Raw genomic sequence first — 26,116 nt, 5'->3', positions numbered from 1 at the left:
TGATATTCAGCCTGTCACTGGCTCAGTCTGCCATACCCACAGGCTTCAAGATGTCTGCCATCATTGCTGTGCCCAAGAAAACAAGACCAGCCTGACTGAATGACTACCGCCCAGTGGCACTCACCTCTGTAGTGATGAAATGCTTAGAACGAGTCAAGGATCATATCTGCTCCTCACTACCCAGTACAGTGGACCCACTGCAGTTTGCCTATCAGCCCAATCAATCACCGGAACACACCACACCATAGCACACATCCTCCACCCTATCTCACCCGGAAAAGAAGAAAGCTACGCAAGATTACTGTTCTTTGACTACAGTTCAGTGTTTAAAGGGAACCCATTATGCTTTTACGTATTTTCTATCATATCTTTAATGTTACAGTGTCGGATTTTCACATCAAACGTGGCCAAAGCTTCAAATAATGAGGTAAAAGTATTTCAGAGAACTCCCTGTGAGCAAAAAGCTCAGATTTCCCAATGTTCTGAACGCTCCGCTTTCAACGGTTTTTTCTACTCTTGGCTCTGTGTCACGTGACTCTGAGCTGGGTTGCTATAATTGGTCATCTGCTCCAGGCAGGCTACGCAAGCATTTTTTTAGGCTAACGTTACTGTAGTGTTTATTGCCACAAGTGCTGTAGCTACATGTTAACGCCAGAGAAGCTGTAATCTTGGCTACCAATGTTGTTCATGTCTCCCCAATTTCGGGTCACATTACTATTATCTGTGATTTTTGACAGTTAAAGGTGCTGTTATATTCCATTACTGTCCAATGCTATAGTAATCTAGATCTTTATATAGAAGCAGTGGAAAGAAAATCCAACTTTATCATCCAGGATGCCTCCCACCCCCTCCACCATAGCTTTGAGCTATTACCATCAGGAAGAAGGTTCAGAGTGCCTCTGTATAAAAAGTCATTATACAACAAATCCTTCATTCCCAATGCAATACATATACAAAACTCATGCCACTGACACATCACACACACTCTGCTTTCAATCAAATGCACTCTGCTAATAGCAGGGAAACCTGCAATCTTGGCTGCCAATGTTCATTTCTCCCCAATTTCGGGTCACATTACTGCTGAAACATATCCGGTTGGGTAGTATTTGGTTTAAAAGCCTTTATCTGCGATTTTTGACGTTAGAAAGTGCTGCTATATTCTATTACTGTCCACTGATAACTATAGTAGCTGCATGCTAACATCAGGCAAATATGTAATCTTGGCTGCCAATGTTCCAACCTTCCAACCTGAAAATAATTATTTCCATACTCCCTTTCAAACTCAGGGATAAGTTCAGGTCTGTCGCTTGTGACATACAGGAAAGACAAACGGAGAGCAAGTTTCAAAGATCTGGTACATTTTGTTGAAAAAACAGGCTAGGATCCGCTTAGATAAAATCTTTCGAGACATTTAAGTTCCCCGCCTAGCCAACAAAGCTTCTTGATCAAGGACCTTTAAAACTACCACCAAAGGAAGTAGCTTTGTCACTGCCACAACTGCTGTGTCTGAAAACTCAGAGGAGAACAAAACGTACCCATTGCCTGCCACTGATCCAGGAACTTTTAATATCAACAGGTCCTTGTGAACAGCTTCTGTTGTTCTGTGATTGAAGTAGTTGATTGATTAATAGGGTTGGGCATCGTTTGGATTTTAACGATTCCAATTCCAATTCTTCCTTTTGATTCCGGTTCTTATCGATTCTCGATTCCGATTCTTTGAGGGGTGGAGTTGAAACGGGTCACATGCCTATTTTCACAAATAAGAGGAATGTTTTATTTTGATTCAATGGCGGTTTGCAGTTTTTCAAGTTTTTCCAAGTTTTTCAACGTAAAATAAAGCCACATTAGAGCACCGCTTACTGTGCTCCAAGGCTGCAATGCAACAAGCACCTGGCCGCTTCGGAAACCAAAACTTGGGCATATTAAATTGGGAAGCGATGATCGGATTTGAAACCAAACGATTCCAAACGATTCCAATAAAGAAACGATTCTGATGGAATCGTAATTTTTGAAACGATTCCAAGTAGGAATCGGTTCTCGATGCCCAACCCTACTGATTAACATGAGGCATGGCATACACCCGCCAATCACCACTGACAATATCTGGCAGAATATGATGATGAAGCCACCTCAACAACTCTTCTTTTGTATGTCACTCTACTGTTACATCAGGAGACTGCTGAGTTGATTTCCTAATCCTGATGAGTAGACCTGATATGGCCACAGAGATGGCCTTGCTATTTCAAGCTCATCTTCTCCACCTTTTCCTAGGTGTTTACTCTGACATTTCAAAACTTGAGCCAGCTAGCTAGGTAGCCCAGGCTAGCAGAGTCAGCAGGAGACTGGCATTTGATTTCCCGATCCTGATGGGTGACTCATGGCCACATGCCATCACTGTCCAACCACATAAAGCAGAACTACTATTTGTAAAATAGACAATTCAGCATACATTGTGGGGAGCTGATGGAGAGCTAACAGGAGAGCCTTCTTATTCTCAAATTACATCATACAAAATATCTACATCATACAAAATTAAAAACGCTTTCCATTCATAACATGACATCACACCTAAGAAGCAGTTAATTTGTAAGACGAGCTTTGTTCCAATCTGTGTGCATTGCCTTTGCAGTGTCAAAGAGGACTCTAGCCATCTCATATAATTCTTAGAAAAAATGAAAAGGGGAAAGCTTATACAGAAGGACATTATGATTCATACTGTCAAATGCACTGCGTAAATCCAAAATGATTGATCCTACGATCAAGCTTTGACTAAATTTGTTCTATGAGATTACAAAGGGCAGTCTAAGTGGAGTAAAAAACCAAATTGCATTGGGTGAAGTGAAGGTGAAGTGTGACATGTCCTGTATTTGAAAAATGCAGCAGTTGATCTCTTACCACCTTTCCATTTTGATGCTATTGGCAGGATGCTAACGGGCCAATAGTTTGCTGCATCAGTTGGTTCACCGGTCTTGAAAATGGGTGATTGCAACTGCACATTTCCAGGCATTTGGGAATGTTGATTGGCTTATGGAAAGAATAATAAGGTAGGTGCCAAAATAACCTCTTTATTACTCTTAAAAAAAAAAAACGGGAATCATATTCATAAATGTCTTTAACGCTAGAGTTTTTGAGAGTACTGGATCTGAACTCTCTCCGCTGTGAAGCTAGCGCTAGTGGGATCTCCATTTGCAGAGTAAGGCTGTACCGGACTCTCCCGGTGACCATGCTGCCCCGGGGGAGTGGCGGAGCAGCGAGAAGCCTCTGCTGACGAGCGCAAACCTTCCGCTGTCTATCAGTATTAAATTGAGACAGGTTTTATAACCTGTGCAAACGTCGTTAAATAGTCCAATTCCGTGTTTTGGTACAGTTGGTTTTAACACCTGATGCGAGCCGTACAGGAATACGTGGGAAAACCACAGTTTTACCGACATTGCCCTGACCCACTCCGTCTCTCTGCTGAGCCCTGTTCATGTAACAGCAACAATTAAACTGTATTTTACACCATAATGGTTCAACTTTTCAATGAATCCGCGGTTCACACGCATGACCCATAGGGGCGGTCCATTACACTACTGTTTTCCTTGACATAAAGACTTTTACCATAAATTTCTGCCTAAAAATGTATGAGAATGCAGGAAATTAAGTCTTTGTTGCTAGAAATTGTTGTTTGTATTTTTTATTTTGGAAAATATTAGTTATTATTTTTCTTTTTTTTAAATATTGCACATTTTTTGTTTATGTAGTTCTTCTTATGGTCGTTTATATTTGTATGCTAAAGTTACTGGATGTAAAATACATATTTCAAAATTGTAGTAGCCCATTTCATACATTTGCCTTGATAATCAGGTAAACTCATGATACCTACAGGTGAAACAGTTTGTGACAGTTAAACATGAGCACATTATGGCCCCTTATTACTAGCACTAAAAATATTTACCTTGGCAGTGTGCTGCTGCTGAAGGTCATCATGTTGTCATGGTTGCCCAGGGGACTGGATGGGGTTATCACCTCCACCTCAGCACTGGCTCTTTTCAAATTGGACATAGACGGCTCTCGGTAGGAGGCACTTCGCGTCAGGATGGGCTCTGGTCGGTTGGGGGACAAAGTGTGGGAAGAGGTCCTGGTGATGATGGGCTCTGGTTGGCTGGGAGCCAGCGTGTGGTGACCTGCAAGTGGATAACAGGGAGAGGTCAAACTGCTAAAGTCAAGTTAAAAAGGGGGTGATCTGAAGCCATCAAAGTCATCATTAGAAAAATAAAAAAAAATGACTAAATTAAAACTGTGAAGACTGCTTGGTTTTGGTCAGGATCAGACATCAGAGAAGCAGCATCACAAGTTCATGTCACATCTGCTTTAATTCTGAAGAGGTTTGTTTGCCATCCAAGTATTTTTATTCAAATAAGGTGTATTACGTTACAAGTTAAAGGGGCACTCAGGATCAGTACAACTACTGGCCTGTGAAAACAGTATTATAATGTCTTAAGTGGCTCTAAAGGCAGTTACACACCAACCAGACGGCCGACCGTTGGCAGAAAAGGCAGTTGGACTGACAAAGTCTCCCCGAGTTGGTCAAAAAAGTGCCTCGGAACACACCAAAGCGACGAGACGTGATACGTCTCCATAACAGCAGGTGGCGCTAATCTGTATTGTCGCCCAAAAGCTGATTGGACGAACGCATCACATAGATCTGGCTGCTGCTTCCGGATTTTGGATTTTTCGAACGGCCATTACTGGTGACTCATTCAGATTACGATCTCATATTGTACTAAAATAGTTCACCGACACGTTTCTGAAAACATTTTAAGCGAGAAATAGGCCATGCAGTTGCTGAATCTGTCTTCATTTCAGATCGACAAAGGTCAGTTTAAAAGATTTTCGTCAGATTTTGAGAGGCTTAGTCACACTCATCCCGCTTGCCATTTCCAGGTGAGTCCCGACTGCCCTGTCTCCAACTGAGCATGTCAGGTTGGCCAAAACGAAGGCCGATAGCTCCTCCAACGGACGACGGCACGGAACACACCGAACAGACTCGAGTCAATGACCTCGCCAGACTGTCCAACGGCTGATTATGGGCCCGGTGTGTAACTGCTTTAAGTTAGACAAAAATAACCCTGAATATGTCATCAGGTCCTGGCTTTAACAAAAAGTCTGCTTTACAAACTGAGGGCGTAGAGTTTGGATATGTAACAAGCATGGAGGGTTTAATGAAAGACACTTTTTGATTAGCATTGTGGGATGTGTAGCATCCACCAGTTTTGGAGCTTAACCCATTACAGGAGGATTCAGGATATCTCTGCTTCTACAACTTTAATTTGCACTGGGAGACATCATCAGCCCTTTTTCTGCTCTTCTCTCAGAGACTTTCCTCTGCTCTGTGAGGCATGTTCATTAGATTTAATGGCGCTCAATCCTAACACAACATACAAGTTAAAAAGCAAACGAACATTCATTGCGTCTTGTAGAAAAACACAACTTGGGTTGAGATTGATAACTTGTGCTTACTCGTGTAACGGTAACGTAGCTATTTTGGGGAATAGCTCTGTCTGTAGGTCAGTGTGAAGCTGCTCTGTTTCAAAGAATATAGGCTAAAAAATCGTGCATGCAGGCTGAGATTCAACCATGGTGTTCTGTTTAGAGATGCAGTGACTTAAACCAAGTAAGAGTAGAGGAGCTATGAGTAACATTAAGGTCAGATGTGAGTAGGAAAGTCAGCTATTTATTTTCTCCTTTGTTTTTGTTTTTATGGCATTTCACTTTGTTTGATGTCATTGCACTGTCGGTACACAGTGTGACTGTGCTCATTAGCATGCCCAAAGCTACACTTTTGGGAAAGAGCAAAGCTGAACCACAAGGACCTCTGTGCATATTATTAGGGTTTTGTGTAGCATTTTCTTCTGGAAATGTATTCTGGTAGTTGACACATTATGGATGCCATCTGTAATTCTAAGATATACCTGGCAGGCATGGGTTTACCTTGGTGGCTGTTGCTAATTGCTGATTGGCTGACATTGGGTAAGGAGGAGAGGGGGGGCTCTCTTAGGGTGGGGGTAGGTGCTCGACTTCTGGACCGATCCTCACTGGGCTGGAAGTTCCCCACTGCATACACACCCTGCATACAAACACACACAGTGAAACACAGAAGAGCATGCAGCAGACATAGGCATAAAAAAAGAGTTTGGCAAATCCAGTTTCAGGTGGCTACCATGTCAGCTGCTCAATCCTACACTCAAGCCTTTACTAAAAGCCCAGTGAAACGGAAGTTACAATGTCCTATATTCAGTGATGTGATGTGTATTGGCGGGGTTTAGTTCCTTGAGGGATCAAATCTCTTAAATGATTGGGTTGCTTCAAAGCAATGACTTTGTAAATAGGGCAATGCGATACAGACCTGTAGTAATACCATAAAGCGGCAACGTCCGGTGCGGAACAATGTCGCCAATTTGGAAGTGCCAAAAACTGCAGTTCATCGAGTGGTCACTTGAGGCTGGCTCCAAAAGCGAGTCAATTCCCACATGCGCCTATGTTAAAATGGCCAACTTTTTACAGCAGAATTAAACACGTTTACTAGGGGTGGTAATCACCAGAGGCCTCACGATACCATATCATCACAACACATTAAACATATTGCAATATTCTGCGATATATTGCAATTTATTACCTTGCAATTTATTACCTACTTCAAATTTTTCCCAATTTCAATTTATGGCCCTTAAAAGGAAGCTCTGTCAACATCTATTTCATCTAAAAAGATACATTTCCCTGTTTGTTCATGTCACTTTAATTACATTGCTGCAAAATGGGACTGTCAAGCAGACAAACTGACCAAGACATATATAAAAATAGATCGACACTTGGCGGCTGTGTATCGATAAAGTATTGCCACAGAAAATATTGCGATGCTATCCTGTATCGATTTTCCCCCCCACCCCTAATGTTTATGTAACCGACCCCAAATTGGCTGGTTGTGTTTAAAATTTCAAGCAGGGATGATATGATTATGTGATCAATATTTGTCATCATAATAGGACATTTAGTACATTCATCCAAGCTAATTTGAACGGAAGCTGAAATATTCCTTCAGATATAATACATGAAAAACACAAAGTATGAGTTTCCTATTTTCACTTAATCAGACACTAATAGCTCAGGTTATGCCATGTTGTTTTAATTGAGTCATTTTAATTCTCAACACTTTTCAGCAGTGGCAAACACTTTGCGGTAATGCCCACTAGGTGGCAGCTGCGCAGCACTGGTGTCGTTTTTTTCTTAACCTGTTACAGAGGGATAAACGGCGAACATTTAGCTCTGAAAGAATCTTGATGGTGGTGTCTGAAAACTTTTATCTGTTGATATAGCTGCACTGTGGGACTGTGTGGCGGACTGTCAGAGAGCGCGGGTGCAACGGAGGAGCGGTGTGTTTCCACTCTGCTAGCCGTAGCATGAGAGAGCGTGGTGGACTGGACTCTGAACTTCAGGCCTGAGTTTGGATTTCCATTTCTACTATCTCACCAGTAAGGTCTTTCCCTCCCGTGAATTTGGAGGATCGTGTCGGATACATTTTTTTTAGACTGAGCTCAAACAGGTACTGAGTTGTGCACAACTAAATTTAAGAGACTATTGCTGCAGCAAAACTTAAAATGTGGTTTCTGGCCAGAACATATTTTGTTGACATTTTTTTGGGGTGGGAAATGGGAGTGTAATATGTGTTGTTGGACATTTTCAATAATACTAATTTTTCTTGAAAAGAGTTACTGTGTGTTTGTGTTTTCATTCTCTGTGTGAAGTCAATAATCATCTACAGCCAAAGACAAATTAGTGTCAGTGCATTTGATATCTATCTTATCTTTATCCCTCGAACCAGGACATTACTAAAAGTATTAAAGTAGTGATCCCAGACCTTGAGGTGTTTTTGCAGGTAAATGTTGAAGGCTGATTAGAACCTGGTTACATTTACAACCTGGTTAAAAAAACAGTTTAGGTCTCTATAGCTTAGTTCACTCTTCATGACAACTTGGGAGTTTTTTTTGTTTTTTTTATAACTCACCCTTTTAAATTATATTCAGGCTCAAGTTCTGCATAATTAAGAGAACAGCCACTTTGAGTGACAGGTGGCTGTGACACAACCCTGGGCCTCACCTCTGCTAAGTGTCCCCATCAGTTCAGCTAAGCTAAGTCGAATCACTGCACTTGACCTCCCCGGCCTTGTTTTTGCCGTTTTCAAGCAAATATCCAACGCATAATATGGCTTGTTGTGTGTTTAATTGTACTAACAGACCCTCCAAGAAGTCTACTCTCCTGTTCTTTTTGTGGGTGAAAAATTATTTAATTCAACGTTGTATGTTAGCATTATTAGCACGTTAACTAGCTTATTAGCCTTAGAGCAAGACGCCCAGATAGGGGAGCTTTTAACAATAAACCTGCATGCAACAAAGTCAAAACTTGAGTGTTACAATTTAAAGTGGTAATATTACAAATGATGTTGCAAAATAAATGTTAACCACATTATTTGGGACCATGCTGCCCAAGGGGTGTAAATTCCAGGGGGGTCGGGAGGGTCAGGACCCCCCCCCCATCTAAGGGTTGTCCCCCCCCTAGAAATATCATTAAAACAATGCTGTGTATTGTAAATAACATAATGATGTATACTAAAAATATCTGTGTAAGCAGTAAAACAATACAAACCCCAAAAAATGCTTTTTAAGTTTAGAAACATTTTGAGTCCCCCCTCCCTTGCCTCACAGTGGTTTGGTCCACTGCATGCTGTAGTGACAGGAATGTAGTAAGTAGGCGGTTCAAGGCTGTTTTATTCACATTAAACATCGGATGAAGTTTTTCTTTTCTCAAATAGAAATGATGCTGAGTAATTAATGAATTAGTCATGACAAAAAGTTTGCTATGTTAGTGTAGCTAATATAATGTAACGTTACCTAGCTCAAAGCTTGTTGGATAGAAATGCACCCACTACAACTAACGTTACCACGGCGATAAGCCTAACGTTATGCGTGTAAACTGATATTAGCGTTAATATTGAAGATCTACAGTTGTGTTTTGCTGAATATGAAGTTAAGTGGCTGATCAGTTAAATATAGGACGCAAGATCATTTTATAATTATATGACCGTGTGGTGAATCTATGAAACTAACTCATATTTAGACATCTGATGTTAAAGATTTGTGTTGTTAAAAATGACAGAGAAAAGAAAAACAGACATAAGATCCTTTTTCAGTACACCAAAACGCCAAGTAAGTACAATAAGTCTTCATATCAAGACAATTTGGCAACATCTTTATAAGAATGGGTGTTTATGGAAATAATAACATCACTATGTTACTGGCAAAGGAGACAGAAAGAACTGAGGAACAGGGAGACCAGGGACAGTCAGGTGTAGAGTCTCAGGTAAATGTAAATGGACTGCATTTATATAGCGCTTTCCTAGTCTTAACGACTACTCAAAGTGCTTTTACATAGTACAGGAACCATTCACACACTGTTCATCAGATATCAATATCTTGCCCAAGGACACTTCGACATGGGACCGCAGGGCCAGGGATGAAACCACCAACCTTCCGATTGGCAAGCAACCTCTCTACCACTGAGCCACAGCCGGTAAATGTGTTGAGCTCAGTTCATATTTTTGGAGGTGTGTGGCTGTCAGGGTGAGCAGAGGAGCTTTACCAGTGGCTCACTAATTTACATTATGATCAGCTAATTTAACAAGTGTACAAAAGTATTGTATTTCTTTTATATGGGGACACTTTTTCAAAATAAGTCATTATGTTTTAAAGTATTTTTGTGGCTTAACTTAAAAATAAATACATGGTTTTAAAGAAGATTTTGGTCAATTGTGTACACATGTCCTCTACAAGTATAAGTGGCTGTATTATTTGTGTCCCCTTCAAAAATTGCTCTTCAGAAATTTTATGTTTGTCCCCCCCCTACTGTTCAGATTTACGCCCATGATGCTCCCAGTTGACCGTCAGCAGCAGGAACCACTGAGCAGCGCAGCCAAGCTTTGCTTCTGTCATGGATGTAAAATAAGACTATACCGATCTATACTGGCAAGGTAACATTACGCTAATGTTAGGGGGGGGGGGTGGCAGTAGCTCAGTCCATAGGGAGTTGGGTTGGGAACCGGAGGTAATTTGATGGCCCAAACACAAATATTTTTTATTAATAGTATTACTAAAACAGGCATTTTAAGATTAGGCATATTTCTTCATTTTAGCTAAACTAAATAGATTATGATCTGTTGAACATTGAAGTACTTTAGGTTGCATGTAAAGAAGTCTTTGAACGAGGTTAACCTACACACACTTACACATTTAACTTGATATATCTGTTTGTAAATGAATAGTCTTGCAAGACTCGCTGCCACCGTGAGTTCTCTCTGCACAAATACAGTCCACTTACATATGAAGGCACTTTTTACTTCTCAAGTTTGCTCACACATACAGTATTTCCAACATAAATTCCCAGCTTCCCCGTGCGCCTCTGGTCGCCCAGCTTTCCTGGCTCACATCACGCTGCTCAAATACTCAAGACACAGTTCAGCAAACAGTTCAATAGTAAATGAAATCCATCAGCCAGCATGGCTGTCTGTCTCTGGTGTGTGCCATCGAGGTTCCAGCACACTATTGCATCAAGGGAGAGTGTAATTAGTCAACAAGCACCAGCTGTGTCAATCAACTCAGCTGGCACTGCTCAGGAGCCCCCACCCACACACCTCTCTCCCTGCTGCTCAATGCAAAACACACCCACATCCTCCGCTGAGGAGTAACTGCAAAGCTGCATTCATAATCATTCAACCACAAAGGGGGCCGCAAAGATCCAGAACTGCTCCAGCACTTTTCATTAATAAGTAAATTAATCCAATCATACATCAGTGTTTCACTGTGCGCTGTTAGTCAATGAACAAGGCAAATGTCTTTGCTTAGTTCACGTCTGTATAACTGCAGGACAGTCAAGTGTATGTGCCTAGCTCCCATTTTATAACAGTAGGAGAGTTGAGTGTCTGTTATTTAAACTGCTAAAGTAAGCTGAACAGGTGAAGTGTCAGTAGGCACCTGTGTTGATGACATGATTTATGATATAAAATCTTAAGTAAAACCAGTTTGACTAAAATAAAGTAAAATTAAAGATATATATATTTTTTGCAGGACTAGATTAATTGAAATGTTCAATATAATCTGATAATATTTGACAGGAATAAAACTAAATTAAAGAATAGCTGACAACATTCAGGGAATTTGTTTTGGACTAAAAGTAATGAATAAAATGTAATGACTTTTCATCAACTAAAACTGGACCAAAACGTTTTGAGTTGTCACATTATCAACACAATGTACCTAAATTTACTTAACGTCTGTTCAAGGTGGCGCTTTTAACTCTAATATAATGCTGGATATTTTAATAATTAATAATGTTATATTTTGTGAGTAAAATCTGAATCTGCAACATAACCATAAAAAAATACACAGTAAGTCAGTAGTACACCGTTGGGCTGCATTGGGGGCCTTCTGTAAGTTACTTTGGGGTACAATGGTTCTGGACAAAGCTACAAGCAGCAATACAGGAGGCCAAGCATTTTGAACAGGCACTGCACTGCATTAAACGGTCCATCCATCCATCTTCCTCCTCTTATCCAGGGTCGGGTCGCCAGAGCAGCAGCTCTAGCAGGCGACCCCAAACCTCTCTCCTGCCCACTTGATTATCCTGTTCTTTCGGTAGATCGACAGCTTTGCCTTCCTTGCCTGTCTCTCTTTTCGTCCCAATGGTACGGTAAAGCGAATTCAATACCGCTCCCGCTGCTCCGATTCTCCGGCCAATCTCCTGCTCCATTGTCCCCTCACTGGCAACAAGACCTTGAGGTACTACATCTCCTTCATTTTGGGTAAGGACTCATTCCCTACACTGAGTAGGCACTAACATCGGTTTCCTGTTAAGAACCATGGCCTCAGATTAAATGACCCAACAGTAAATCCCCCTCAACCAGCTACAACATTAAAATAATGCTTACATGTTAATGCATCTGTAATGATACTGTTACAACCTCGTCCTTTGCATAGCCGTTTGTTGATATAATATCAGTTTATTGTCTTTTGAGTTGTAAGCTGGTAGGCATGTGTGTCTGGGAGATTCATGGTTAGATGACGGAGATCCTATGAGAAGTTTGAGGAAACAGAGGTGGAGGGCCTCAAACGGAACCACCGCTACACCACAGACAGAAAAACAGAGAAACACTGGGAGAAAGACGTTCCGACGGAAAACACTTTAGGCCCAAATGCACTAAAAGCGATAATTGACACGCCTCATTTGATGCGTCTTAATTGATGACGCGCACTGCAGGCATCAGATTTGAAGTGCCAACACCACAGTACCAGCAGTATTTTAGAAAACGCTCGCTATTTAGGCAAATGTTTTGTATGTTACAGATACCCCTATCAGTGGGGGCATTAGACTTTGTCCCTTGACGGACAGGGTTGTAAAACCTCCGTCAGCCCTGCAGTCACTTTTCATCACGAAAACAGATTTTTCGTTTTGCAATGACAGCGCAGGTAAATATGTAGTTATAGTGTTTGTTCTTCATCCTCCACCTGCATTAATCGCTCATTATTTCGCGATTCGCCCATCACAATTATTATCGGGCTTTTTAAAGAAACTTTCACACACTCAGCTACCGTGAAATTTTGCATTGGTGTCGGCGCAACGAATTATGAGCGTGATTCACACAATCATTAACATCCTCTAATATATAAATAGAAGACAGTTTATAGAGTGGATCTCCGCGGTGTACACCCCTATCGCGCTGCTCTCTGGTGTGGCCAGTTTAATTATTTAACAACGAACACGACCTCAGTCAGTCAGTGAGACAGCAGAGAGACAGCAGAGAGACAGAGAGAGACGGACGTGAAGCGCCAGTGCTCAACAGTTTGGGGCCGTAAGGCGCCTGAATATAGGCTACATGAATTAATATATATTTTGATTCGGATCACATCATTACATAGCGTATTACAGCAACTCTCCCAAAACATATAGTGAAAAAACAGTTTCGGTTACGCTGGGTCCTCATTTTGACGCTCCAAAATCGAAACAAACTCGGAGTAGAGTATCAAAACGCTTTTGGTGCGTGTTCGGCCATTTAAAACAATGGGTGTACTTCAAAACGCGTGCGTCAGACGCTTTCAGTGCATTTGGGCCTTTTGCTTTCTTGTTTTCCCACAACCACTCTTTTTTAAATACACCTTTTTTTAAAACAACCTGAACGAACACAATGAGGGAACGCTGGGGCTGGCCATGCCCAGCCGCTTTACCACCGTGACAACATGCAGCGCTGGGAGAGTCGGGCTTGACAAAGTACTACCCCTTTAGAATTAGGGAAGACCTACACTCACTCAGGCAAGTTAGTCTTATCCTCAGGTTAAACGCGACACGTAGGGACAAGGAGACAGGCGGATTAGTGTTACCGGCTGAGTTAACCTTTAGCAGCGGTAATTCGTTGTTTATCGAGCCTCAAATCTTGCAACTTCCACTGGTGAAATATTTTTTGTTTGAACTGTGTTAAGGACTGATTCTGCATCATCTGATGTAGAGTTAGTGTTCCGGAGCACAGCCTCACAGATCAGCAGCCAACGTTTCCTCCTGCAGGATGAGGCCCAACAACAAGGGTGTAGGCGGCTGAACAGGGCTGTGTGCGTGTGTGTGGGTGTGTGTGTGTGTGTGTGTGTGTGTACCGGCTTCAGTTCTGCTCATGTGTGTTGCGGGTATGCTGGACATGTTTATCCGAGTGTGTGTGGGCTGAGGGTGATGGTGTGTGGGAGGTATGAAATATCCACCAGATTCCACACATATATGTCTACTTCATGCAACTATACTGAATAATACACTGTAGCCGGTCATTGTCAGTGTGCCAAAAATGGAAAATGACAAACTCAACAGAGGAAACGCTTTGGCCTCATCCACTATTTTGTAATGTATCACCCTTTAGGCGTCTGCTTGGGTTATATAATGTCATGTCTGACTTTGGAACAAAATATCACAACCCACTGGGATTTCAAGACTTTCCAAAGGCAAAATCAACTGCCACATTACTTAAATTACAGCTGGCATGAGCTTGAACAACCTTGTTCAACTTTTGTGGCGTACTACTAGCCTGAATGCCACCACAGAATAATTACCCAAGGAATAATTAGGTGAAAGTTACTGCAGCATGCCACAGGGTTGCAAAGCAGCTATATTTTCCACAACAAACTAACTTGGAAAGGAACAAACATAAGGAACATAAGATGCTTATTTGATCTCAGTTTACCCAACAGTGTTTACCTGAGCTGCAAGAGAGACAGATATTATTGGAATATTGGCAGCGGTCATACGCTCTCTCACCTCTTTGAGGGTGAGCAACTGGAACAGTGACAGGACGTCTTCACTCACGAAGTAAAGACAACCAAATAAACAACAGCACGAGTCTCGACGGGCTAATTTACAATGGAAACCACGCTCACGCTGGTCTGTGAAATATGACAGCTATGGTAGCTTGGAAAATAAAACAAATACATTTTGGGACTGAATTGGATAAATTAAGTGTTTATCAGACCCCAGACGAGACAAGAAGTTAACATTAGGAGTGCACCCTGCAGTCCTATTTGACTCTGACTCCCCGCTTAAGGAAACATGCTAAGTTGAAATACTATCTTTTCTGACAACAATGCTAAAGCCAGTATTTTCTCCTTTGAAATTTCTGTTCCGTAACGGAATGTCTGTTTGGGTTTTGGCCATTTTGACAGCCGGGCCGTGTTGCCAGATATACCTGTAAAAACGCAAACCTAGCGTGCTACAGCCATGGAAGCAGTAAACAAAACAAACAGGATCAACGAAGATGGAGTCATTCTGCCCGTCCTACATTTTTTTCATTTCTAAACGGTTGCATAACCACAGACGAGGTAAAACACGGATTAATATTGGAGATGCATTTAAAAGATGGAGACAGCTTAGAGCCCAAAAGGACACAGAGTTGACAAATTTCCTCCTGAACAGATAAGCATTGAGCTTCATTCATTTATTTTACAGCTAACGTTTATGTGCTTGCATTAAATTATATACTGTATAGAGTACTCCAGTTAGTTATTCGAAAAAAAAATTTCAGACACAGCCGGTGAAGTGTTCCTGACTGGTGCTAACGCCGCCATGCTAATACACGCTAACTGCTAACGTAGGACCCATGTCATATGCCAGAAACCGTTTGACTTCCGTATAATGGAAACATGCAATTTAACTTTGACAAAACACCCTGTAGCCTGAATTGTTGGATTGGGGCATAGTGTTCTCTACAGGTCGCTTTGCAATGTATGTAACGTTATGTTATGTTATTGTGGCTAACGTTACCATCGCCAGCTTCAAGGTGTATGATATGTTGGACAGTAAGATGAGTCCCACTTTCTTACAAACTGGTATGCAACCATAATTTGTAATCTACTGACTGTACAGTGTATAGACAAGCTGTATAACGGGTCTGGAAGTAGTAGTACCGACAATCTCCCTCCTGCCCGAAATTGTTCCCCGCTTCTGTTCAGTGGTCGTAGCCAACAGACATTGACTGTGCCCTGAGTACAGACGACCGCGAGGTCGCAGTCTTTTTTAGCGGCTGTTGCAGTGACGTTAAGTCGAGAAAAGATGGCTGTCAGTCGGGCACAAAGCTCTGTAAGATTGCGGTCTTTTTAGCGGTCGTTGTTGTTACGGTTAGTCGATTATAAGTGACTGTCAGCCGGGTACAGAGCTCTGCAAGAGCACGGGCTTTTATAACCGTAAACATAGCAGCATCTAGCAACCCTGCTGTGTTGTGGAGTTATGTCTGGCAATGCGAGACTAGCATCTAGCTAACATTGACATTGTGTGACGTTGGGTTTAGATTTCTCAACCTGGCAACTCCCATGAACTTCGACGCTGGGGAGGAGGGGCCAGGGGAGTCGACTATTTTCAGTATTTCGAATTGGGACTGCAGTAACCATTTTAAACGCTAGCTGTCAGTATTACATATTGGACCTGAAACTTTTTCCAGGTTAGTGGGGTGCATACTGCTGAAAACCAACATGAAAACATTTTGTAATGTTCCCTCAGCATTTTGTATTGTTGCGAAACTGTATGTTAAATGAGCAGTGACGTTAAATCATTTGTTTACTTAAGTGAAAATGTGATCTGAGATTCACATTGCAAAATGTGTCATGTAACGTTATCTGGAATTGTTTATTAGCTATGTGTGATATCTGTAAAGCTGAATGGACTAAAACTGATTTAATTCTGATCCAAAGACTCTGTGAGAGGAAGGACACTATATCTTGGAATGTTATTGTAAGACATTTGATGCTTTTAAGAAACGATTGCAAGTTAAAGCGTAACTCTCGCCAAAATGCAACCTAGGGTCTTTTTGTGAATGGACCCGAGTCAAACTTTCGTTTAAAAGCACATTTAGGATGGAATCGCCACTTTTAAGATTTACCGAATTTTCGTTTTTTGGTCAAATGGCCTTTTGAATGGGAGAGCTAGGGGCACTTTTATGCTAGCCTCAAAATAGCTATTTTTAAAACACTTAGAAGGCTCGACACAACATGAAACTTTGCTCCAAGTATCACCAGGGGCTCTACACCTTAACGAAAGCATTGACAACATTGTTTATGTACTCAGAGTTTACTAAAAAGAAAGGTTTTGAACAACTCACCGTAGCTCTTGTTGTTTCCGGCCGCTACCACCTCGGCAGTCAAAACGAGTTGATATCCAAATGCGAATGAACGGACTCCATATGAGGCTTCTTTTTCAACTACGAGGTCAATATTGTTTTTCAATAACAACAAAACAAGAAATAATCCATGCATTTATATGGAACTAAGCTTAAGGAGCTTTCCATCTTTACTCTCCTCCCTGTTATGTTGCATTCGGAAATCGATTGTTTTTGACTGATAAAATGGCTGAGGCCAGAAACAACAAGGGCTACGGTCAGTTGTTCAAAACCTTTCTTTTTAGTAAACTCTGGGTACACAAACAATGTTGTCAATGCTTTCATTAAGGTGTAGAGCCCCTGGTGATACTTCGAGCAAAGTTTCATGTTGTGTCGAGCCTTCTTAGTGTTTAAAAAATAGCTATTTTGAGGCTAGCATAAAAGTGCACCTAGCACTTCCATTCAAAAGGCCATTTGACCGGAAAACGAAAATTCGGTAAATGTTTTTAAACGAAAGTTTGACTCGTGTACATTCACAAAAAGACCCTAGGTTGCATTTTGGTGAGAGTTACACTTTAAGCAAATTGCAAAAAACTGTAACGTTACTGTTGTTCTAACCATGTATAACTGTGTCTAAGGTATCAGCTGATGCAGCCTGGTTTGGATACCTGGGCTCAGGGCTCCACAGGAAATAAAAGGCCCAGCTTCCTGGACTTGGTCCGCGCTGGCTCGCACTCCTGCCGTTTTGTATGTTCTAACACCCTACACACATTTTACACACATCCACATGCACACAACTGATGTTACTGATGTTCACACTTTATATTTGTATTTAGTTCAAATTTACATATATTTTTGGTAATAAATCTCAAAAAAGTTATTGGCATTTTGTGTCTCTTCCCAGTTTTTGTCATGACCTAGAACCAGGTTTAGCTCTGCCAGGTTTAGCTCTGCTAAATGGTATAAGTATTTCATCTTAGCCTGTGTTGTGAGTATATTTGCTTGGCTGATATTGTTTTCCATTCATTATGATTCGGTAAATATGGCATGTTAACCGGCTGGTGCACGTGTGCATAAAATTGCGGTTATGCGTCGGTGGTGCATACGGTTCCTTTGTTTTACTGTTTTTGGCGGTAAACTGTTTTGCTCATTCATGCAATGACTGAGGGGAAGGACACAACACTTTTGGGCTGACTGAACAGGGTGAGTTGGAAGATTTTTGATGACTCGAGTTTGTAGAAATATAATTTATGTATTGTGTTATTTGGGCTGAATGATGAGTTTAATCCTAACGCCAGACGCTGTTTCATGCTGGGAACAGGTGAGCAAGAAGTCTGATGTGTTTTTTTCAGCTGATCCATCAAGCTTTAGTGCATAATTACTCTGTGCAAGTAGCTGCATGAAGACTAGGTGGGAGCGTAGTTAGTGGGTCTCTGTGTGTTTAGATAGTGGGGAAATCGAAAGCGGCTGCAGGTCCGCCCTCGTATTATGCCTGGTGAAGCGTCAATGCTTGTCTGGCCCTGTTTCAGCGTGAACAGTTGGTCTGTTGTGTAAGTCCAAATGTCAGAAATTGAAGCTTTTGTTGCTATTACTGAGCACTTTCCTGTAGCTGTGGGGGACAAACGTCTAAAAGAAATGTTAAATAGCTTTGAACTATGAAATCAGAATTTGTCCAAAAGGAGATAATGATTGACGATGATCATTTTCTTTTCTTTTTAATTTACTTTTTATTAGTTTTCTTTTTATGTGCTATCTGGGCACGAAACATACAACATAACAAATAACATAACATGACGAGGGGAGGATAAGTGCATTAAATAAAACAGCAGTTAACGTAAGCACATCATATATAAAAATATAAAGATGCTGTTTGAAAATAGGGAAAAAAACGTTTCTTGATAAAGGATTCAAGACATGACGGAGGATTTGTGCATTAAGTAAAACGGCAGTTAACATACGCACATCATACATCAAATTATAAAGATGCTGCTCGAAAATAGGGAAAAAACATTTCTTATTAAGAGGATTCAACCTTATTTTTGCGATCTATATGAAATCAGGTCTTACATTTGACACATAGCTAAGCCATTTTGACCAGTTCTCTACAAAAATATCTGTTTGGTTCCGTAGTTTGAATGTAATTCTCTCCATAACATATATATTATAAATTATATCAATCCACTCATTTATTGTTGGTTTGTCTTTCTTAAGCCATTTTCTGGTCAAAGCCTTTTTACACTCCGCTAACAACACACTCAAAAGGTATTTATCTCGCTTTGCATATTAAAATCCATCCAGATCACACAGGTACATACGACTTTGAGATTTAAAAACATTTTCCTTTTAAAAACAGCCTCCAGAACCCCAAGAGCCTCTCTCCAAAATGGAGCCATGGAGGGGCAGCTCCAAAAAATATGAAAATGATTTGCTAAAGTATTCTAACAGGACCTCCAACAGGCAGTCTGCTTTGAATAGTAGGTCTTTTGTGCTGGAGAACAAAAGAATCGAGTTGCGTTTTTCCAACTGAATTCCCTCCAGGAGGGGGAGCTTGTCACTGACCACTGCTGTCTGCAAGTCCTGTCCCATTCCTCTTGTGAGACTGCTTCCCATCTTTCCTTAATATCCAAAGTATGATCACTTTTAAGGTTTTGAAGAGCTGAGTATAGTTTGGATATTATCTTTTGGAGGGGGACATGTTAAGAATTTCATCCCTCCCCGAGGCAACATTCCTAAGGAATTTCTTGCTCATAAAATCCCTGATTTGCAAATATCTAAAGTGATCCTGGTTCTGCAGTCCAAATTTTTCTTTTAGGACCTGGAACTTTATTTTATTTATTTTTTATTTTACCTTTATTTAACCAGGAAGAGACTCATTGAGATTAAAAATCTCTTTTTCAAGAGTGTCAGGACACGCAGATTTTTAATCTGCTGCCTGTCTGGGCCAGGGCCAAGACAGGCAGCAGTACAACCAAACATATAGTACATACAAACACAAAATATGCAAAAACACCAAAAAACATAAAACAACTGACACAGCAAATCTTTCAAAGTCAACCACAATCCTAAACACATCAGGCAAAACATCTGCAGCCAGATGTGGCTGCCTCCAAGTCAATCATCACCCTCTTAAAAGCGATCAATGAGACCAGCTCAGTAAGTTTCATGGATTTCTGTAACTTGTTCCAGGCAGAGGGAGCAGCAAACTTAAAGGCCTTTTTTCCCAGCTCAGTTCTAACCTTTGGAACAGACAGAAGGAAAAGATCCTGGGAACGAAGATTGTAAGTCCCGGTACTATTTACACTGATATAGGTCAGAAGGTAGGATGGAAGGAGACCTAAAATAGCCTTGTATATGAAGGTATGCCAATGTTGAAGTCTCCGTATTGATAGAGAAGGCCATCCAACACGTTACATACAGTTCACAATGGTGAGTGAGGGCTTTCATACCAGTGATGAACCTCAGAGCTCCATGGTAAACAGTGTCCAGTGCATGTAAACTTTGAGATGAAGCATTCATGTATAAAACGTCACCAAAGTCAAGTACAGACATAAAAGTGGCAGCGACCAGCCTCTTTCTAGATTCGAACGAAAGGCAGGATTTGATTCTGAAATAAAATCCTTTGGGCCATCTTTTTGCTAGCTGCTGAATATGAAGGGTAAAAGAAAGAGATTCATCAATTAAAATACCAAGATATCTGTACTAGAAACACATTCAATTTTCGTACCCTGGGAAGTGAGGATTGAAGGGAGATTTGATTTAGATTTCGAATTTGAAAAAAGCATGACTTTAGTTTTTTCTGCATTTAAAACAAGTTTTATAAAGATTCTGTTGAAGCGTGTTAAAAGCAAGTTGTAACTGGGAGAGGGCCTGGTCTGCGGTGGGTGCAGAGCCAATGTGTCAAATTTTACATTAGACACGTTATGATCAATGTTATTGATATAGAGGATGAATAGCAGTGGCCCCAAGACTGACCCCTGAGGCACGCCTTTTGTTATTTTGAGATAGCAAGAAGTGCTGCCCTCCGCCTGCACACACTGAGTTCTGTCTGTAAGGTAGTTAACAAACCAGCCGGCAGTTTTTTCACAAAGCCCAGCCCTATGCAGTCTCTGCTTAAGCACTATGTGGTCCACTGTATCAAATGCTTTTGAAAGGTCAATAAAGAGGGCTGCACAATGCTGTTTATTATCCATGGATTCAACAAAGTCATTTAAAACCTTAAGAGCTGCCGATGTTGTACTATGCCCTTTTCTAAAACCAGATTGGAAGTCAGACAACACATTATAACTGTTAAAAAAGTTCTTCAACTGAATCTTGACCAGGACAGACAGTTTAGAGATTGGTCTGTAGTTATTTAAGATGGTAGGGTCACCACCTTTTAGCAGGGGAGCCAAAAAGGCTGATTTCCAGATAGGAGGAATGACATTTGTATTCAAACACAGATTAAAAATATTAGTTAAGGGCACAGCAATAACATTTCCTGCTAGCTTTAAAAAGTAGGGATCCAGTTTATCAGGGCCTGCAGATTTTGTTGTGTCCAAATGCTTGAGGGCTTTATTTACGTCTGAAACTGTGATAGGACTGAAACTAAAAGACTGACTAGAAGGATCCAGACCAACAGTCTCAACTGTAGAGGAACACTCATGTTGAGGACTGAATGACTCAAATAAAAATCCTGAGGCTATGAAATGTTCATTGAAACAATCAAGCATTTTGGCCTTGTCGGTAACTTTTAGAGAGTCCATCACAATGCTTGAAGGAAGCTCCTGGCCTTTACTGTTTTCTGATAATGATTTGATAGTTTTCCAAAATTTTAATGGATTATTCAGATTATGAGTGGTTTGAGAAAGAAAATGGTCAGCTTTGGCTTTTCTAATTTTGACAGTACATGTATTGCGCAGCTGTCTGAAGACCAGCCAGTCAGAGTTCTGATTCGATTTTCTGGCTTTTGCCCATGCCACATTGCGCTCATGATCTAAGAGTGTGCAATATGCTGTAAGTCCATTTTCTGCCCAAGCTTTGCACCTTGTGTCATAGTTATTCGGTACAAAATCTGGATCATATGCAAACCATTTAAACCTTTCAGTTTCTCTCTTCAATTGATACTTTTTAAGTATTTCACACCATGCTGTCAAAGAGCCAATTATCCATGGGTTGTTGGGGTCCGAGAGGTGATTAGTTAATGAAGGATCTCCAATCAAACTATTAAGATGATGATCATTTTCAACCCTTCTGAAGCCTGTCATCCAGCGGAGATTTACCGGCGGGTAAACACAGACTTCTGGGTACTGGAGAAGTTCATCTGCATGTACGGCAGAACAGAAAGTCAACAAACTTTCTTTTAGGTTACCAGCTATCGCTAGCAGTAGCTAGCTAGCTTGGTTGGCAGAACGCTGAACAAGACATTTTTTGGCGACCAGCATGTTCCAGTTAACTTTGACAACACACACTAAAAGGGTCAGAGTTTAAGATGAAAACACGGAAAACAGTCAAAAACAAGTTGAGGTCTATTTTAATGTCCCCAGTGTTAGCATGGTTAGCATCGCTAAGCCTCTGTCCTGATTGACAGGTGCTAAAGCATCCCCTGCTTTATTGTCTGTTTTAAGATAAATGGGACCATCATTTACTAAATGAACATCATGCTGTTTTGCTGAAGACTTGAATTTGAGATTGAGACCATAAACCCATTGTGAAAATGTTTACTGAGGTAATAAGTCAGAAGTAGGTCTTATTTTCTCATCGATTTCTATAGAAACAGACTTCTTTTTGGCGGGACAGTTTAAGCTACACAAGAAACCCTATATACTGAAGATGAAAATGCTTGTGAGTGGCTAACTGTGTTACCAGATAAAAGGCAATGGCAGCTCCCAGTAACCATCCACAGTAGACATCGACAGGATGGTTTCTGAACTGGATGATCCGGGTCAGTCCGGCCAGGATGGCTAGCATGACGAAGGAGAACACCAGGAGAGGCTTCAGCAGCTTGGCAGAGTCTGTCAGTGCCGCGTTGAAGTACATCTGAAACACACAGGGAGCCAGTCAGGATCAATAATGTTAATATAAAACAGATAATCCCACACCTCAGATTAGTGACATCATATTCAATCCACACTTGTGCTTAAATATATTGGTAACACTTTATTTGAACGGCTGTGCATACGAATGACATAACACCGTCATTATTATGACATGACACCTATCATGAACACAAAGGAGTCATTTTGAGTGTTCATGACTGTTGTCATTAATTGTCATTCGGTAAATTATGACAATTTTAATGCAAAGTTAGCATTGTCCGAGATGTCTTTGACATCAGACAACAATCTATGTGTTATGACAACTTGACATTAAGCAAGACAGAACAACCTGTCGATGTCTTTGTAACGACAACTTTACATTAACCTAGACAACATAACCTGTCATAAATATGTCATGACAGGCCAAATTATCAAACTTTAATAAACTATTTAGCTTTATGTCATTAAGAGGTTGGTTTTTACATTGACTGTCATGAGAGCATTATAATTGTGTCATGAATATCTTTCCTTGCCCTCAAGTAAAGTGAAACAATTTGGGCCTGTCATGAAGTTTGATTTCATTATCAAATGCTTATGACGGTGTCATGAATAATATCCATTACCTCAAGTAAAGTGGAACCATTTGGATTTGTCATTAAGATGTCCTAAAGTGGTCATATTATGCTTTTTGGCTTTTTCCCTTTCCTTTATTGTGTTATATATCTTTTTTGTGCATGTTACAGGTTTACAAAGTGAAAAAGCCCAAAGTCCACCCCAAAGGGACTTACCATCTTCCAGAGAAAACACTGTTCACAAACTGCTCCAAACTGCTCTGTTGTAGTCCAGCCTTTACTTGACCATGACAAACGTGCGTCACTTTGTAACTTTGTCATTTGCCAGACTTTTGTAGTACCTTGTGTGTCTCACTCTCCAGCAATATCCCTCGTGTTACCTTCCCAGTGTTAGTACCTTGTGTGTTTCACTCTCCAGCAATATCCCTCATGTTACCTTCCCAGTGTTTTTGTAGATCTCTAGCACGTATTTTGACCACGTCTTTTGCCTGCCGATTTTGTGACCTTCGCCTGTGATTGTACTCTGTACAATAAAGCTCCATTACCTTTTACCCTCTGCTCTGAGTCGTGCTTTTGGGTCCACTGTGCTCCTTGACAGTTACGTTGTCTAGGTTAATGTCAAGTTGTCATTACAAAGACATCGACAGGTTTGTATTGTCTTGCTCAATGTCAAGTTGGCATGACAAAGACATCTCGGACAATAATAACTTTGCATTAAAAGTGTCATTCGGTAAATTATGACACTTTTAATGCAAAGTTAGCGTTGTCATAAACACTCAAAATGACTCCTTCATGTTTATGACATGTTCATGTCATAATAATGACGGTGTCATGTCAGTCTTATGCACACCCCTTCAAATAAAGTGTTACCAAGATATCTTACCATTTGTAAATGAACTACAACTGCCTGCAGCATTTCTGTTTTAGGTGACATTGTCTCAGTCTACATGGGAGGTGTATAGGAACCACTTACTGAGATGTAGACAGCAGCAAAGGCAGCCAGAGTTGCATGCTGGGAGGGAAACGACTTCCTATGATGAAAAAAATAAAGTTTTCTTTCTGGTAATTTTCATGATCAGACAGCTAAGGACAGTACTGAATATTCATTTGCAGCAGTCAGCTGGCTTTAAAAGAAACTTAGACCTGTGCGTGCGTGTGTGTGTGTGTGTGTGTGTGTGTGTGTATGTGCGTGTGAGGGAAATTACGAGTTCCCCTCCCAGCGGACTCCCAGAGTCCAGGACACCTTGACATTGTCACAGCTCCCCAAATATGTTACCAAATACATAGAGGTCCATTATGGGATACATTGAGTAAGGCTTTGGCTACAGTAGCTTGTAGTACAATAACATGTTAGTCAGTTATTATGCCCATTGTTTAGATCACTAAAATTATTAAACAAGTTACATTCAGTAAATCATATCTCATTACATACTGTATGCACATAAATGTCACAACTGCAAACTGTAATGAGTGAGTGCCTAAGGATATTTACACAAGGCGCTGCAAGAAAAAAATCAGAGAATCATGAAAGATCCACACACCCACCCACCCACCCACACCCACATTTTATGATGAACAAATAAAATAATTAACAAAATAATAATAAACTGTCTGTTTCATCTGTTTATACATTTACATAAACACATTTACCCGCAATAATACTGTTCACAGAAAAACAAAAATATAATCATGCAGAGGACATGGTGTTTAGAGCTTTAATTTAAAAAAAAATCCTGACATTTCCAAAGGAGCTCAAGCTGCATCTGGAGAACGCCCGCTCTACTCCAGCTAATTCCAGAGTACAGAGTAACAATGTGTGTGGAGCAGCTCAGCAGACTGGTGTTCAGAGAAGCACAGAACATTCTGTATCAGTCTACTAAAGCCTGCTGGCCTGTGCACAAGTGTGCAGTATTTTGGTAAAATGTTACATTTAAGAGATTTAGAGAGGTCTGTGTGTGCCTCTGCTGTTTAAGGCCGCATTCACACAGCCTGCATCGGCCATCCGACAGTCCGGCAAAAACACAGGTCTTTCTGTTAATTTTGAATGGGTATGGTGCGTTTGGACTGCGGTTTGCCGCAGGGGGGACACTCAAAAAAATCGCGGCAGGCCTGCGGCGAAAAGTTGAGACCGACTCAACTTTTAGGGAAACACAACCTGACATCATGCTGCTGTGACCAGTCATGTAGCTGGAGATCAGACTTGTCGGTGTGTTTTCAGCTATGGTTTGAGGCGGTGTGACAATCCCATACAGGAAACAGGAAACATCACAGTCTCTATCGCTGCCACAAGAAAGTTTTAAAAGACTATGAGGGTAAAAAAGAAAACACAAGCACTGAACTGCCCGGGACTATGTGTAATAGCTGAATGTTTCCTGCAACTATACATGGATTTCTCGGCAACGTCATCACTGCTTGCGCACGCAACCGGGAGGCAGAAAGAAGACGTGTTTCGTGTAGCTAGTAGTAGTAGCATAGCGTAAGTCAAAATGCCAAGGAGTTGTTGCATGGTTAATTGTACAAACAGAGCCAGTGATGGGTGCCTGATGTTTAACATACCTAGGGGGAAGCGTGCTTTTACCAAAAAATGGCAGAGGTTATGGCTTCAAGCCATAAGAAGGGCAGATTGGGGTCATATGCAAGAGTCAGGCTCCCATTGTATCAATCCGAAAAGTTGCAGCTTGTTCAGTTGTTCAGCTAAGTGATATCTACCTGTCAGGGCTGTAGTACTCGAGTCCGGACCCGAGACAAGTTTAGACTGCTAGCTAAAGCTACGCCGATGTTTTCCTAACGTTAGCGTAACAGCATTAGCCTAGCCTGCTAGGTAA

General features: G+C 41.0%; 1 protein-coding gene across 1 annotated transcript in view; it reads right to left on the bottom strand.

Annotated features, from left to right (window-relative positions):
• LOC144526635 (phospholipid phosphatase-related protein type 4-like) overlaps positions 1 to 26,116 on the bottom strand; it is a 95,876-nt gene that overhangs the window by 12,351 nt on the left and 57,409 nt on the right. The window contains 4 exon segments of the mRNA XM_078264236.1: positions 3,938 to 4,166; positions 5,974 to 6,109; positions 22,547 to 22,720; positions 24,265 to 24,322. Of these exon segments, the coding sequence (XP_078120362.1) occupies positions 3,938 to 4,166; positions 5,974 to 6,109; positions 22,547 to 22,720; positions 24,265 to 24,322 (597 nt within the window).

Source organism: Sander vitreus, chromosome 12 (genome assembly GCF_031162955.1).
Source record: "Sander vitreus isolate 19-12246 chromosome 12, sanVit1, whole genome shotgun sequence".
Classification (NCBI taxonomy): Eukaryota; Metazoa; Chordata; class Actinopteri; order Perciformes; family Percidae; genus Sander; species Sander vitreus.
This window is presented reverse-complemented; position numbering and strand designations above follow the sequence as displayed.